This window comes from Mytilus trossulus, chromosome 11 (assembly GCF_036588685.1).
Source record: "Mytilus trossulus isolate FHL-02 chromosome 11, PNRI_Mtr1.1.1.hap1, whole genome shotgun sequence".
NCBI lineage: Eukaryota > Metazoa > Mollusca > Bivalvia > Mytilida > Mytilidae > Mytilus > Mytilus trossulus.
This window is the reverse complement of record NC_086383.1, coordinates 20,031,351-20,046,515: the sequence shown is the minus strand read 5'-3', so window position 1 is coordinate 20,046,515 and position 15,165 is coordinate 20,031,351. Positions and strand designations below refer to the sequence as shown.

The 15,165-nt window shown below is 31.9% G+C and overlaps 1 protein-coding gene across 3 annotated transcripts; it reads left to right on the top strand.

Moving 5' to 3' along the window:
* The first annotated feature begins 85 nt into the window (after positions 1-85).
* Positions 86-12,519, top strand: LOC134690831 (large ribosomal subunit protein uL5-like). 3 transcript variants are annotated; one of them, XM_063550935.1, is made up of 6 exons: positions 86-134; positions 1,495-1,642; positions 3,039-3,145; positions 6,862-7,009; positions 10,192-10,286; positions 12,435-12,519. In XM_063550935.1, the coding sequence occupies exons 1-6, from the start codon at positions 129-131 to the stop codon at positions 12,462-12,464; spliced, it is 534 nt and encodes a 177-aa protein (XP_063407005.1). In that variant the 5' UTR covers positions 86-128; the 3' UTR covers positions 12,465-12,519. The 3 variants fall into 3 exon arrangements, with proteins under 3 accessions (XP_063407005.1, XP_063407004.1, XP_063407006.1); XM_063550934.1 differs by having other exon boundaries at positions 129-155; XM_063550936.1 differs by lacking the exon at positions 86-134 and adding an exon at positions 300-321.
* The last annotated feature ends 2,646 nt before the right edge of the window (positions 12,520-15,165 follow it).

The following is a 15,165-nucleotide window of genomic DNA, read 5'->3' as shown; positions in this document are numbered from 1 at the left end:
TAATAAAGTTATATTTTTCTATTTGAAATTAACTCAAAAGTCTTTAATTTACATTGTTTAAAATTATAAATTAATTCTATGAATCGAAAGGGTAAACAGGTCAACTTCCTTTTCCTGTTGTTTTCATCATGGCGGTTAGTCTACGAATTTTACATGTGATGAAATCTTCCGTCATCCTGATTATTTGATCAATAATAAAAGCTAAACACACCTTTAAGTCTCTTAACAAGATATCATTGCTTGATTATAGTTAATTGTCCCATTTATATTTTTTAAAATAAGGTGTATAAATCCAAAACAGTCGACGTGGGTTAAACTATGGTAAAAATATATGTTTTATGTAGTGCCACATGGTAAGGAGGAATAGCAGACTGTTTAAAATGACACTCTCCTATTGAAATGCATTCATTTTTTGCATGAATATGTTGAACGCTACACGTATCAAACTGTGAACACAGCGAATGTGATAACCCCCTTGGTTTGTTCAAAGTACTCAGCATCAGCCATCACTACTAAAAGTCTTGATTTACAGGGAACATCGTTAAAACATTAGAGTAAACAATAATTTGTGCATATCAGAGTTGTCAGAATGTTGTTGACACCAACTACTTAATAAGAACAGAGAAATAGAAATATGAACACTTTTGTCTTCTGTCCCACGGTTCAGTAATAAAAAAGGGTAGTAATATAAAATGATTGCCAATGAGACAACTATCCATAAAGGACCAAATGTATGTAGGTACTGGTAAATGCCTCTGATATCCGAAGAACCCCTCGAAAGCAAAGTGACAGACATTATAGGTCAATGTACGGCCTTCAACAATGAGCAAAGTCATACCGCATAGTCAGCTATAAAAGACCCAGAGAAGACTATGTAAAACAGTTCAATTGAGAAAACTAACTGCCTTATTTATTTTAAAAAAATAGTAATGACCTTTACCGCCAGGCTTCAAACTGTTTATTTGCCTCTGCAAACATCAAATTGGGTACCGATTTTCTGTGATTCGTCAACATAATGGTGAAAAGTCAGTTGTCTTAAATTACATCGTTAATGTTACATTTTAGTATTTTTTGAAAAATTTAGTATGTATCCTTTAAATTGGCCTATTTTATATCGTCTTTAATAAGAGACAACACATTATCGCTGTGCACCAAAAATTATTAACATCATACCGTTATACATCATAACTCCTGATACTACCCTAAAAATACTGGAATTTGCTGTGCAATTATTTGAGTCCATGCAGAAGGTAGTAAAAATTAACAAAACACAACACTTAACTTGTAAGATCATATTTTAAAATTGAAGAAATTAGAATAGCTTTGAAATTTAAGATACTAAGTTGCATTCATTATTTTCTAATCGCACAGATATTTCTATGTATAGTTGTTGTAGTGTAAACATTTAGTCCCAAAAGGTCAATATACATATTTTTAAGTGCATGGAAATGTTCTGCTAAAATTTATGTTTCTATGTATATGATATCTTTTCAGGATAAAGACAAAAAGAAGAATGTTATGCGAGATCTTAGGATCGTTAAGCTCTGCATTAATATTTGTGTTGGTGAGTCTGGTGATCGACTTACCCGTGCCGCCAAGGTGCTTGAACAGCTAACTGGTCAGACCCCAGTGCTCTCTAAAGGTATTGTAGGATTTCTTCACAGTTAAATCAATTGTAAATAATTCTTAAATGCTTAATAATAACAAACACACTTTAAATGTTCATAGTCCTATTTATAAATACCTCATTCAGATCTGTTAGTGTCTCAAAGCTGCCTTATGTTCAACCAGATTCATTATCCAAAAAAAATCTGCGCTACTAGGTTTTACTCTTGGAATCTTGTTCCTTTGTAAGATTTTGTAACCAGTACAGTGGACAACAACAAAAATACATATATGAACTGAACAATTATACAATTAGCTGCACCATTCAATATAGCTAGTTCTCTTTATACATTTTAAAACTATTATCTGGTTTTATTTCACACTGAATATGCCTATTTATGGCAGAAGGATCCAAAGATAATCTGCAGACCCCTTGTCAGAGTTCGCGAAAAACTTCGTTTGACCCGTCGGACATTGGACCGACAAAGCAAAATTATTTGTCAGTCCTACAAAATTTTTGCCAGTCCTAAAAAAATCTGTCAATGTGATCCTAATATAAAATAATAACATATTTTATCCAAAAATATCTTTATTATTATTTTTAGTTTTATTTTTCACAGCCACGGACAAATTAATAATGAAGGACACGTTCTGTTCTTCTGATTGTTCTTATAGTCATCTTAACTATCAATTTCATCAACTGAATCATTTTCTCAGTATTTGTTATCTCCATCTAAGATTTCAATCGCCGATTGTTTGCCAAGAACAAATTTAGCAGGCCACGTGTAGATCGGCATTAAGTTTTCCATAGGTTTCAGCTTGTCTATAATAACAGGAATCCAGTACCGGAAATAACCTGCAGGTACATCTGAAGACCGATGTAAACACGTATTAGAATTAGTTGCGATACAACTAATTACCGATAAAAAGGGAACTACAACGGCCGTTTTTACATCGGTCATCAGGACCGGCACTAGGTTTCAAAATACTGGTCCGAGCCTCATTTTGGCGGTCTGGACCGACAGGACCGACCATTTTCGCGAACTCTGCCTTGTCTGTTTTTTTTTGTTTTTTGGCCTCTTTTTGTTTGCTGTTGACACATAATTCTCCTGTAAGTGCATCTTTAAAGTACTTCCAAAACTTTTAAATCCTTCTTTACACATAAATCATGCACATTGGCACGGGTTACAGGATAGTTCCTGTTGCCTGACTAACTTTGTGCAACATCAAAACCATAATTGCAACTCTTGTCTATTCAATATAGTAGATTGGATACTAAATTTATTTGGACATCATACTTTGTAAAAATATTTGAACCTGTCATGAAATTTGTATATATTTGTTTTAAAAGTAAGTGTCTTGTTGCTATAATGGGTACTTGATATGAACATTGAATACTCTCTTTTATATTAAATATTCTGTTTTTCTTTCAGCACGTTATACCGTTAGGTCCTTCGGTATCAGAAGAAATGAAACTATTGCCTGTCACTGTACTGTACGAGGCGCTAAGGCAGAAGAGATCTTAGAAAAAGGTTTGAAGGTACATGTGTTTACTTAGACAGTTTTTGATTGTTCCAAATTTTATGTTGGGCTAGCAGTCTGCGCAAAAAACTTTTTCATCTACTAGTCTGTAAACAAAATGTCAAAACTTGTTCCTATATGACTATACAAAATTTTTAAAATTTTCACTAGTCCAAATCAATATTTACTAGTCTGGGGTATCAGAATAGTGGCTTGCGGTGCAGACTGGCCGCTAGTTGAGATTTGAAGTGACATTAATATGCACATTGGCACGGGTTACAGTATAGTTCCTGTTGCCTGACTAACTTTGTGCAACATTAAAACTATATTTGCAACTCCTGTCTATTTAATATAGTAGATTGGATACTAACTAAATGGGACATGATGTATTATAAAAGTATTAAATACTGATAGACAATAATTCTGCTACAGCTTCAAAACTTCTTGGTGATGAACAACTCTTATAGCAGGGCTCGACATTACCGTTTGTCCGATTGTCCGGGACAAGTGGAAATAGGTGTCGGGCAAGTAGATTCATCATACTACTTGTCCGATGGGACAAGTGAAAAAATCGATGTCCGATGTTAATAGATCAAATTCAAGACTTATACATTCCTAAAAATATGAATGATTGTTTTATTGATCATACAAAATGAAATAAATATATGCATTGATTGAACCAGAGACATATAAACTTGTATTTTATGTCTCTGATTGAACGTATTTGAACATGCTGGCAGCCATTGACCAGGGGAAAATAAGTAAGGGGAAGGAAACCAAATGTAAATGTTTCTTCTTAGTATAACCCTCTTGAATTAGGAGCACCTCCATATGCATGATATGGAGTGTTACCTTAACTTTAAAATTTTAAATTAAAGTTTGTATTATTTGATTTTGCTTTTAGGCATAACATTAGATTAAAAAAGGTATTATTTAATAAGATCTATAGGTTAAAATAATAAGTTAAGATGGAAAAATTAGATAAAATCTAAAAAGGCAGATTGTTTACTAAAATGTTTTGTGTACTTCATGATCATATATCAATGTATGTAAAAATCAAGACAAATTGTAAAATCTTGTTTGGCACCATCAATAAATTAAAAAGGTTTATTTGCAAACAAGGTGCCAGGTATATTTAAACCATACCACCACTTCAGAATGAATATAGGTCCATGAATAGGAGAACCTAGTGGTATGGGAAGAGATATGATTTAATGAACGACACATGATAGTGACAATGTGTTAAAGAGCTCAGTCTTGCAAATGAGCCTTCAATCTGAAATAATAAAATGAATTTTGATGTAGTATTCATATTACATAACAAAATGCTCCCTTTATTGATCTTTATTAGGTACAATCAAAGGGCAAGTGTTATTATTGCATATAACACATGCATAATCAATATGGAGAATTTTCAATTATAAATTCGGACAAGTGAGTTATGAGTTCGGACAAGTTGATTTTCTTGCAACTTGTCCGAAGGGACAAGTAAGAAAAAATGATAATGTAGAGAAATCAAATTTTATAACAAAAGCTTTTAACTTTCCATCTACATGTATCCACAGTTTTATTCAAAATATTCAACAACATATCTAACTCTTCACACTAAACCACAAGTCTTATGGCCATGGATTGTAAAGTTGCTGTCAGGCTTTTTCAAGTTTCTTCTCTACAAATGCTTGCAAGCCAAATAAATCCAACTTCAATTTTGAGCTTCAGGTTTGTGGACTATAAAAGTTTATTGGGAAGGCTGTATAATTCATGTCTAGCAATTACACAATATTGACCATTGCCCTAAAAAATGTTTATCATGACACGACCAATTTGTTTGATTTCTTATTTCAAGGTTTTTTAATGAAGAGGAAAATCTGCACACTGGCACGGGTTATAGAAAAGTTTCTATCGCCTGACTAACTTTGTGCTATATAAAAAACCTGTTAACACTCGATTCTTATCTTATTAAGTAGATTTGGATACTAAATTAACTGAAACATTTGTTTCAAGAAGCGTCTATTAAAATTTTGGAATGTTGGACATGTCTGGATAATATTTTTAATCAGCAAAATCTTGAATTCTCCTGGTTTCTGTTCTTGCCATATTATAAATCACGATCTTTGTCAATGAAAGATTTTTGTACCGTTAAGTCTTCATCTCAATTTAATTTTCTACCTGTATTTAAAAATGATTTGTATATGGATACTGATAACTAAAGACTGTAAAAGATAAGTTCTTACACAGCTACTTTTGCATAGATACTATTTCTGTACTAAAAAATGCTGTACTGGAAATTTACTATTAATATTTAGTACTATTTCTTTACTTTAAAACTATTATAATATTTAGGTACTTGTATTTTACAGTACTTGATTTGTACTAAATATTTGGTTCAGAAATAATACAATATTCCATGTTTGAAAATCACATAACTTTAAGAGATTTGGAATAGAAAAACTTTCAAAATGCTGATAATGTAACGGTAGTAACCAAAAATCTGTAGTACCTAAATTTCAAGTACAAATAAAGTATTGTAAAATACAAGTACCTAAATATTATAATAATTTTAAAGTAACACAATAGTACTGAATATCAAAAGAAGATTTTCAGTACTACAAATTTTTAGTACAGAAATAGTACCTATGCAAAAGTAGCTGTGTATAGGGGATCAGCTTCGTAAGTCGTTTGGTCTAAATGAATAGTGGACTAGAATTAAACTAGAAAGTAAAAACAACAAAAAAAGTATAAGTAGCAGTTATATTTTAAAATAACAAATACCTTTATGACTATGCAGTGTTCACCAGACGACTTTCCTCTACCACTGCCACTGGAATCAGTATGGAAATAATTTGATTTGAAAGGGTGATAAGAAAATGGGAAAATCAATATGGACAATATTTCGTATTAACCGAAATCAACTCGCTCACAAACTTTTTTGAACTTTCATAGATGTCCTGAACCTGATTCAAAAAAAGCACACTGGCACGGGTTACAGAACAGTTTCTGTCGCCTGACTTACTTTATGCAATATTAAAACCATGTTTGCAACTCGGATCTATTTAAATAATAGATTTGGATACTAAATTAATGGAACATATTTTTATTATAATTTGAACTAACATTTTTTCCTTATTTTTGCAAGAAGTTTTTTTTAACAAGATTTTTATCTAAAAGTCCTATCACCAAATTAGCAGGCAAAAACATGGTTCTCAGTTATTTAAATGCTTCGACAGCGGCATGAGGTACTTTTATTTGAATCACCTCATGTTAACAAATAGTCAATTTTAATGTTAATCCATATACCTGGTTGTCCCTCAGATCTTGCCTTGTTTATATTTTCTTGAAATACTCTAGTTAACACAGTTTTGATATATAAACTTGTCATTTGTGAGTTAAACCAAATTGACACTTTTGTCATGCTTGTGTTACTTGAATAAACTAGTGAAGTATTTAAAAAAAAAAAAAAGCTTTTTGAAGCATAATGCACACTGGCACGGGTTATAGAATAGTTTCTGTCGCCTGACTTACTTTGTGCTATATAAAAACCCTGTTTACACTCGATTCTTATCTTATAAAGTAGATTTGAATACAAAATTTACTGGAACATATATTGGAAAAAACACTTGACAAAATTTTTTTTACTTTATTTTTCCAACATAAAAAATTAATATTATTTTTTTTTTTTTTTTTTTTTCATTCATCATACATGAACTAACACTGGAAATCATCTTTTTATTGCAGGTTAGAGAATACGAGTTGAGGAAAAATAACTTTTCCCAAACTGGCAACTTTGGTTTTGGTATTCAGGAACACATTGATTTAGGAATTAAGTATGATCCTGGAATTGGTATCTATGGTATGGATTTCTACATCGTGCTAGGAAGAGCAGGTATAAATAAACATAAAAAGACGAATTATATAAAGTTAAGCTTGCAAAACATGGGATATCCAAATTTCCGTAAATTTTTACTAGATTTTCTGCCATTAGGAATTGTCTCCACCTGATTGTTTTCACGTAAGCTTCTTTTGAGCTGAACTTAAAACTTGATTTGAAATTGTATCACTCAATATAAATTATCAGAATGCGAGTTTTTATAATTGTAATAATTGCCCTTTTGTATTAACATGTCAACCTGAATTAATTTACTCGCCAACTCATAACAACTTTCACATGTCTCAAAGTTAACTTTAATATTTTTATAACCTTTCCTTTTTAAAATCATTAGCACACTGGCACGGGTTACAGAATAGTTTCTGTCGCCTGACTAACTTTGTGCAATATTAAAACCATGTTTGCAACTTAGATCTATATGATGTTATAGATTTGGATACTAAATTAATGGGAACACATATAATAAATCGTAATTACACATTAAACTAGATTTTTATACAACCGCAAATTTTGAAAAAAATTTCGTCGTATATTGCTATCACGTTGTCGTCGTCTTCCGAATACTTTAAGTTTTCGCACTCTAACTTTAGTAAAAGTGAATAGAAATCTATGAAATTTTAACACAAGGTTTATGACCACAAAATGAAGGGTGGTATTGATTTTGGGAGTTTTGGTCCCAACATTTTAGGAATTAGGGGCCAAAAAGAGCCCAAATAAGCATTTTCTTGGTTTTCGCGCTTTAACTTAAGTTTAAGTTAATAGAAATCTATGAAATTTTGACACAAGGTTTATGAGCACAAAAGAAAGGTTGGGATTAATTTTGGGAGTTTTGGTTTTAACAGTTTAGGAATTAGGGGCCAAAAAAGGGCCCAAATAAACATTATTCTTGGTTTTCGCACCATAACTTTATTATAAGTAAATAGAAATCTATGAAATTTAAACACAAGGTTTATGACCATTAAAGGAAGGTTGGTATTGATTTTGGGAGTTTTGGTCCTAACAGTTTAGGAAAAAGGGGCCCAAAGGGTCCAAAATTAAACTTTGTTTGATTTCATCAAGAATTGAGTAATTGGGGTTCTTTGATATGCTGAATCTAACTGTGTATGTAGATTCTTAATTTTTGGTCCCATTTTCAAATTGGTCTACATTAAGGTCCAAAGGGTCCTAAATTAAACTTAGTTTGATTTTGACAAAAAATTAATCAGTTGGGTTCTTTGATATGCTGAATCTAAAAATGAATTTAGATTCTTGATTATTGGCCCAAATTTCAAGTTGGTCCAAATTGGGGTCCAAAATTAAACTTTGTTTGATTTCATTAAAAATTGAATAAATGGGGTTCTTTGATATGCCAAATCTAACTGTGTATGTAGATTCTTCATTTTTTGGTCCTGTTTTCAAATTGGTCTACATTAAAGTCCAAAGGGTCCAAAATTAAACTTACTTTGATTTTTACAAAAATTGAAATCTTGGGGTTCTCCATATGCTGAATCCAAACATGTACTTAGATTTTTGATTATGGGCCCAGTTTTCAAGTTGGTCCGAATCAGGATCTAAAATATTATATTAAGTATTGTGCAATAGCAAGTCTTTTCAATTGCACAGTTTTGCACAATGGCAAGAAATATCTAATTGCACAGTATTGTGAAATAGCAATATTTGTTTTAATTAGAGTTATCTTTCTTTGTCCAGAATAGTAAGCAAGAAATATCTAATTGCACAATATTGTGAAATAGCAATATTTGTTTTTAATTGGAGTTATCTTTCTTTGTCCAGAATCAACTCAAATCTTTGTTATATACAATGTATATTCACTTTTTACTACCAACTGATAAATTAAAATAATCTTTACCATTCAGTGATAACAAGCAGTTTTTTTACATCTTAATATTTTATGATGTATTTAAATGAGTAGTTATTGTTACAAACTCCATTAGAAATTTAATTGAGATTAATTTGGAATAAGGGAAAGGGGGATGTGATTAAAAAAATTGGGTTCAATTTTCTCATTTGAAATAAAATTTCATAAATAAAATGAAAATTTCTTCAAACATTTTTTAGAGAGGATTAATATTCAACAGCATAGTGAATTGCCCTTTAGAGAAAACAAAAATTTTAAGTTCATTAGAACACATTCATTCTGTGTCAGAAACCTATGCTGTGTCAACTATTTAATCACAATCCAAATTTAGAGCTGAATCCAGCTTGAATGTTGTGTCCATACTTGCCCCAACCGTTCAGGGTTCAACCTCTGCGGTCGTATAAAGCTACGCCCTGCGGAGCATCTGGTTACATGTTTTAGTGCAATCACACCAAAGTCACAATGCAAGTTTTTATTATTGCAATACCCATTTGCATTACCATGATTACAAAAAAAATAGCAATAATTTGAGATTTTACAGTAATATATTAAACTGAATATCATTCTGATTGCCAGTGATATTGTTGACTTTTTTCATAGCTACCTCTACCCTTTTTATTGGGAAAATATGCGCCATTTTTCATCAAATTGGGAAATTTAAAATAAACCAAAAATTTGACTGAAACTTCAATTTACAGACCCCCTTTCAAGAGTCTACCCTTGCTTTGGAATAAGACCCCTTTTTGTCAGTGATTATTCACAAAAAGACCCTCAAATCTGCACATATAGTCATTTCAGGCATGAAAATTGTGTAAATGAGTGTTTTTCAGGGTTTTTTTATGCACAATTACTACTAAGACTGCCCTGTTTGGGAAAAAAGTTGTCTTTTTGGGAATAATTTTAAGCCATTTTTTTTTCAAATTGGGATTTTTCTCCAGGGGAAAAAGCCTTTATTCTCCACTAATTTAAGACAAACAATATCACTGATTGCTTAAGTAAGGAATAAAACATCAAGGAAGAGAACATTCAATAATAATTGTTAAGAATCTGCTCTAAACCAATTGTTAGTAGGCACATCAATTTAACATTGTACATTGTGTGAATAAAAAAGATGTGGTTTGATTGCCAATGAGACAACTCTCCACACCAGACCAAATGACACAAATATCAACAACTTCGGTCACCGTATGGCCTACTACAATTAGCAATGCATAGTCTGCTATAAAAGACCCCGGAGCGCCAAATGTAAAACAAGAAGACTAACGGCCTAATTTATGTCAAAAAAAATAAAGTCTGCTAACAATAATTACTCCTATTTTAGGTTTCAACATCTCACAGAGACGTAGAAGGAAGAGCAAGATTGGACCAAACCATAAAGTTTATAGAGAAGAATCAATGAAATGGTTCCAACAAAAGGTAAAAGTTCATTTACGACCTACTGCGGATTCATGGATTGAGGAAAACTTGCATTTTCATGGGTATTTGATATTGTGGTTTTCCAAAACTCGGCATATAATCATACAGCAAAATTGCTATTTATTGAACAGTTAAATTTGTGATTTCTCTGTCCTGACTATTTTCTACAAAAAGTGGTATCAACAAATAATAATGAATCCACAGTATATATATACAACTTTATCCATATATGCTTCACAGCTAACAAAACAAAAGTTCTGGACATGATTTGTTACACAACTTTAAACCTTTCATTTTAAAGACATATGTGGTACCAAAAAAACACTGGTAACGATTACTAGACCAATCTAATTTTGAAACCCCGTTTACAAATTGTTAAAAAGGGATGGCTTTCAAAAGATAAAGATTCTGATACTATTTACTATCTTCAACACACAATTAAAAAAAAAAATATATGCCCACAAAATACTAGCGACCTAGTATAAACTAAATCTTCAAATCTAGCAAAGAAAGAAACATTATACTCAATTATACTCAATTTGAAAATATATCCCTATCTTTTAGTAAAGTTAAAGTCAGCTTTCCGAACTATTGACATATTTGATTTGTTCTGTATTCATACAGTTCGCAAAAAATGAGAAGACTACTGCCCAAACTCTATTCTTGCAAGATTTTAGATGTTTTTCTGCACACTGGCACGGGTTACAGAACAGTTTCTGTCGCCTGACTTACTTTGTGCTATATCAATACCATGCTTGCAACTCTGAACTATCTAATTTGGTAGTTTTGGATACTAATGAATATGGGACAGCCTATAAAAAGTTATTATAAAAATTGTTATTGAAACTAAAATAATTAGTATAGTAGGATTTCTACTAGTCAGTAAGTGTATAATTGACCTTGACATAACATTAGGCCAAAACAAATTGTATGTCTGTTTCTGCTGTCAAGGCAAATAAATCAGGGTCAGTAGGTAGGGATTTTTTTTGATTTTTTTTTTTGTTCTGTTTGGTTAGGATCCTGTACCCCAAAATGATTTCATCTCTTTAAAGAAGCTTTTATTGAATAATCCTCCCAGTACTGACATTATTAAAACCTTAATTGTAGCACATTTGTGCTGGGAGCAGCCATTTTAATTGTTTGGGCATAGTAAGATACGGATCTGAATCAGACTAGAAATGAATTTTTCCAGACTGGAAATGATTATTTTCCGATATTGAACAAAAAGATCTAGGGACGGAAACAGGAAACAGACATAAATTTTTTTTGGGCCTTATGTATCTAACATGTCTAATGATTTATCTAGAAAAATCAACAAGTGTTACTAGGAATGTGAACAGCAAACTTCTAAGCCAATAGAATTAAACATAACTGTTGTAAAAACTATTGCAGCTCGGAGCAAACCTGATGGTCTCCCTAAGCTAGTTGCTTTTAATACTGAAAATTTAAAAATTATTGCATGTATTTATTATTGCCATTTTGTCATTTTAGAAGAAAATTCCTGTTTAATTCATATTCAATAAATCATCAAAGAATGAAACAATATACTCAATGGGATGATATACCCTGATCTATAAATCAGCTTTCCTATCTATTGAATTACTTTACTTTTTGATATATTCTGTTTTCATATAGTAATTAAAAAAAATAGTTGCCTAAGCTCTAGTCTTAAGTAATGTGAGATTATGATGTTCTGCACACTGGCACGGGTTACAGAACAGTTTCTGTCGCCTGACTTACTTTGTGCTATATCAATACCATGCTTGCAACTCTGAACTATCTAATTTGGTAGTTTTGGATACTAATGAATATGGGACAGCCTATAAAATTAAAAAAAAAAATTATTTTAAAACCTTCTAAAAAATCTCAATGGTAGGATTTCAAGCAATTAGAAAGTGTCATATTTGCATTACGCGTTACATTATTTATCTTAAAAAAATCAGCAAAATTTTAACTAGAAATGTTTAACAGAAAACTTCTACACAAATTGAATCAAAAATAACTGAAGCATACACTTCTATAGCTTTGCATTTTAAGTTAACCAAACCTGATTGTCTCCCTTAGCTAGTTGCTTTTCATATGTATTTTTTTAATTGCATTTGATTTTCACAAACTTGAAAATTTATGTTTTGTTTTTTTTATTTTCAGTATGATGGAATTATTCTGCCTGGAAAATAAAGGACTAGAAATTAAGAAAAATAAAACCTGGCTGTGATCAGGATATTTTTTGTCAGTGCATTGCCTCCTGATTATGCTATTGTGAATGAAAAAAAATAATTGTCAGAAATGCAGCCTGGAAGATAAGTCTTGACAGGTGCTTTTGTCAACAAATGGAGTATTTTTATATGTTCTGGTCTCTGCGTTTGTCTGTCCAGCAAAGTTTTTGGTCGAGGTAGTTCTTGATTTGATAAATCCAATCAACTTGAAACATATTCCTTGTGTTCTGATCTTTCTGATTTTAATAGTTTTTACCCCATTTTTATGGTCCACTGAACGTAGAAAATGGTAATGCTGATGGGACATCCGTGTATAAGGGACACATTCTTGTTTGTATAGTAGAGGAGGAATAGCTGCATTTTCTCAGGACTTCATCTCTTTTTGTCCATGTCTCCTACAATGTGGGCAAGTTTTACCCTGGTCTTTTTTTACATCCAGAATTTAATTCTGTTCTCTAACTAATAAAATTGAGAATGGAAATGGGGAATGTGTCAGAGACAACAGCAGAAGGTCACCAATAAGTCTTCAATGCAGTGAGAAACTCCCTCTACCTAAGGAGTCCTCCAGATGGCCCCATCAAATATCTATACTAATTCAGTGATAATGGATGTCTTCATACTAAACTTAAGTATACACACGAGAAACTAAAATTGAAAATCATACAAGACTGCCAAAGGCTCCTGACTTGGGACAGACACACAAAAATGCAGAGGGATTAATTATGGGGTTTTTTTTTAGATCTCAGCCCTTGTTTGTCTCTACCAAATGTTGTGAAACTTGTACACACCGCTTTTTACCACCAATCATAGGCCACAAGCAATGTACCTTTTTAAATCTTCATTATTTAAAACGACTGCAAAGTTTTTAATGCTATTATGTTGTTGTCTGAAGATACATTTAGTTTCTAGACTATAACTTCAGTTTAAAATGCAATTTCGAATTCAGTTTCAAGCTTGAATATTGTGTCCAAACTTGCCCTAGTTGTTCAGGGTCTACCTCTGCAGTTGAGGCTGTGATTAACTAAGCATTTTATTTCACATTTAAAAAAAGATAACCCATGCCAAATCTTTGTATGTTGAATGTACAGTACAAGTCTCGCATATCCAACTTTTAGTAAAATCCCTTTTGTGTAGGTCATAAAATTAGTCAAAACCTATCCATACTGGTATAGCCAAGTCTAGCGCTGTTACCTATTACAACTGGTTTCTCATTTATTCCCTCCACTGGATACCATAGATTCATTCATTTTCTGTATGAAGGAAAACTTGCTTGTCCTTGGTTTTGCAGAATAAAATTGAGAAAGGTAATGGGAAATGTGTATTAAAAGGAGACAACAACCTGACCATAGAACAGACAACAGCAGAAGGTCACCAACAGGTCTTCAATGCAGCAAGAAATTCCAGCACCCAGAGGCGTCCTTCAGCTGGCCCCTAAACACATATATATAAGTTCAGTGATAATTAACAGCAAACTAAACTCCAAATTATACACACGAAACTAAAATTAAAAATAATATAAGACTAACAAAGGCCTGAGGCTCCTGACTTGGGACAGGTGCAAAAATGTTAAACATGTTTACGAGATATCTAGCCAATGTAAAATAGGAAACGCATAACAATACGCACATTACAATTCAGTTTTAAGAGAAATCCTATGTCAAGATGTAACGAAGGAAAATAAACAAAATGAAGGTTACATACAAATCTATAGGAAAGGAGTAGGTCCAGTAAGACCCCTTTTTGGCCCCAAAATATAGCAGTTTTACAAAAAAAAATTAAAATGTAACATTATAGTTATTTATTGGACAGTAAAATGCTTCTGCTACATAAATATGGGCTGTTTTTGACAATACAATACACATATATTGGGTAGTAGCACCATTAAGTCATGCTAAATTACTGAAATCATCACAATTCCAGCATTTTAGTTAAATTGTAGACGGTTTTCGTGTAAAAACTAAATTATAATGCAAATCAGTTTATTATTGGCATACTGCTACAATTCTTGCCTTGCATGTGACTTCTGTTGCATAATGCAAAATATAGGAATTACAATTCTGTGGTTCCATGAGGCTGGGATTAAGTTTTTGGTTAATTGCTCACAATATGTAGGAATTAGAAGCCAAAAAGAAGCGCGTTTCAATCATGACAATAACTTGTTTAAGTGTATGGTTCTCAGAAATTGTACTACAAGGTTCAATACGAAAGAAAGCAGGTACTTTAAAGGAAATTTTTCAGTTTTTGGTTATTATCTTGAATAGTATTAATGATAAAGATGAGCTGTAAACAACAAAAAATTTCAGGGAAATTTAGATCTCAAAAATTAAATTTTGTTTGATTTCATAAAAAAATTAATTCTTAAGGTTCCACTTGAGTCAAAATATAAGACACTTCATAAACATCTAAACTTTGCCTGTATTTTTCAACCTATAATGAATAAAGTCATAAACTATGAAAACATATGTTCATTTAAACATACTTTACATATACACACTGTGTAAATTGTAAATAAACTTGAAATTGTTATGTTGTGGCCAAACCGGTTCTTGGGGTGAACACTAAATTTTCAAAAAAATCTGCAGGCCTGCAAGACGACTTAATTTGCTTAAAATTGGTATGGATGAATACTGTAACATGTAATGCAGGGCAAGCTCATGCTGATT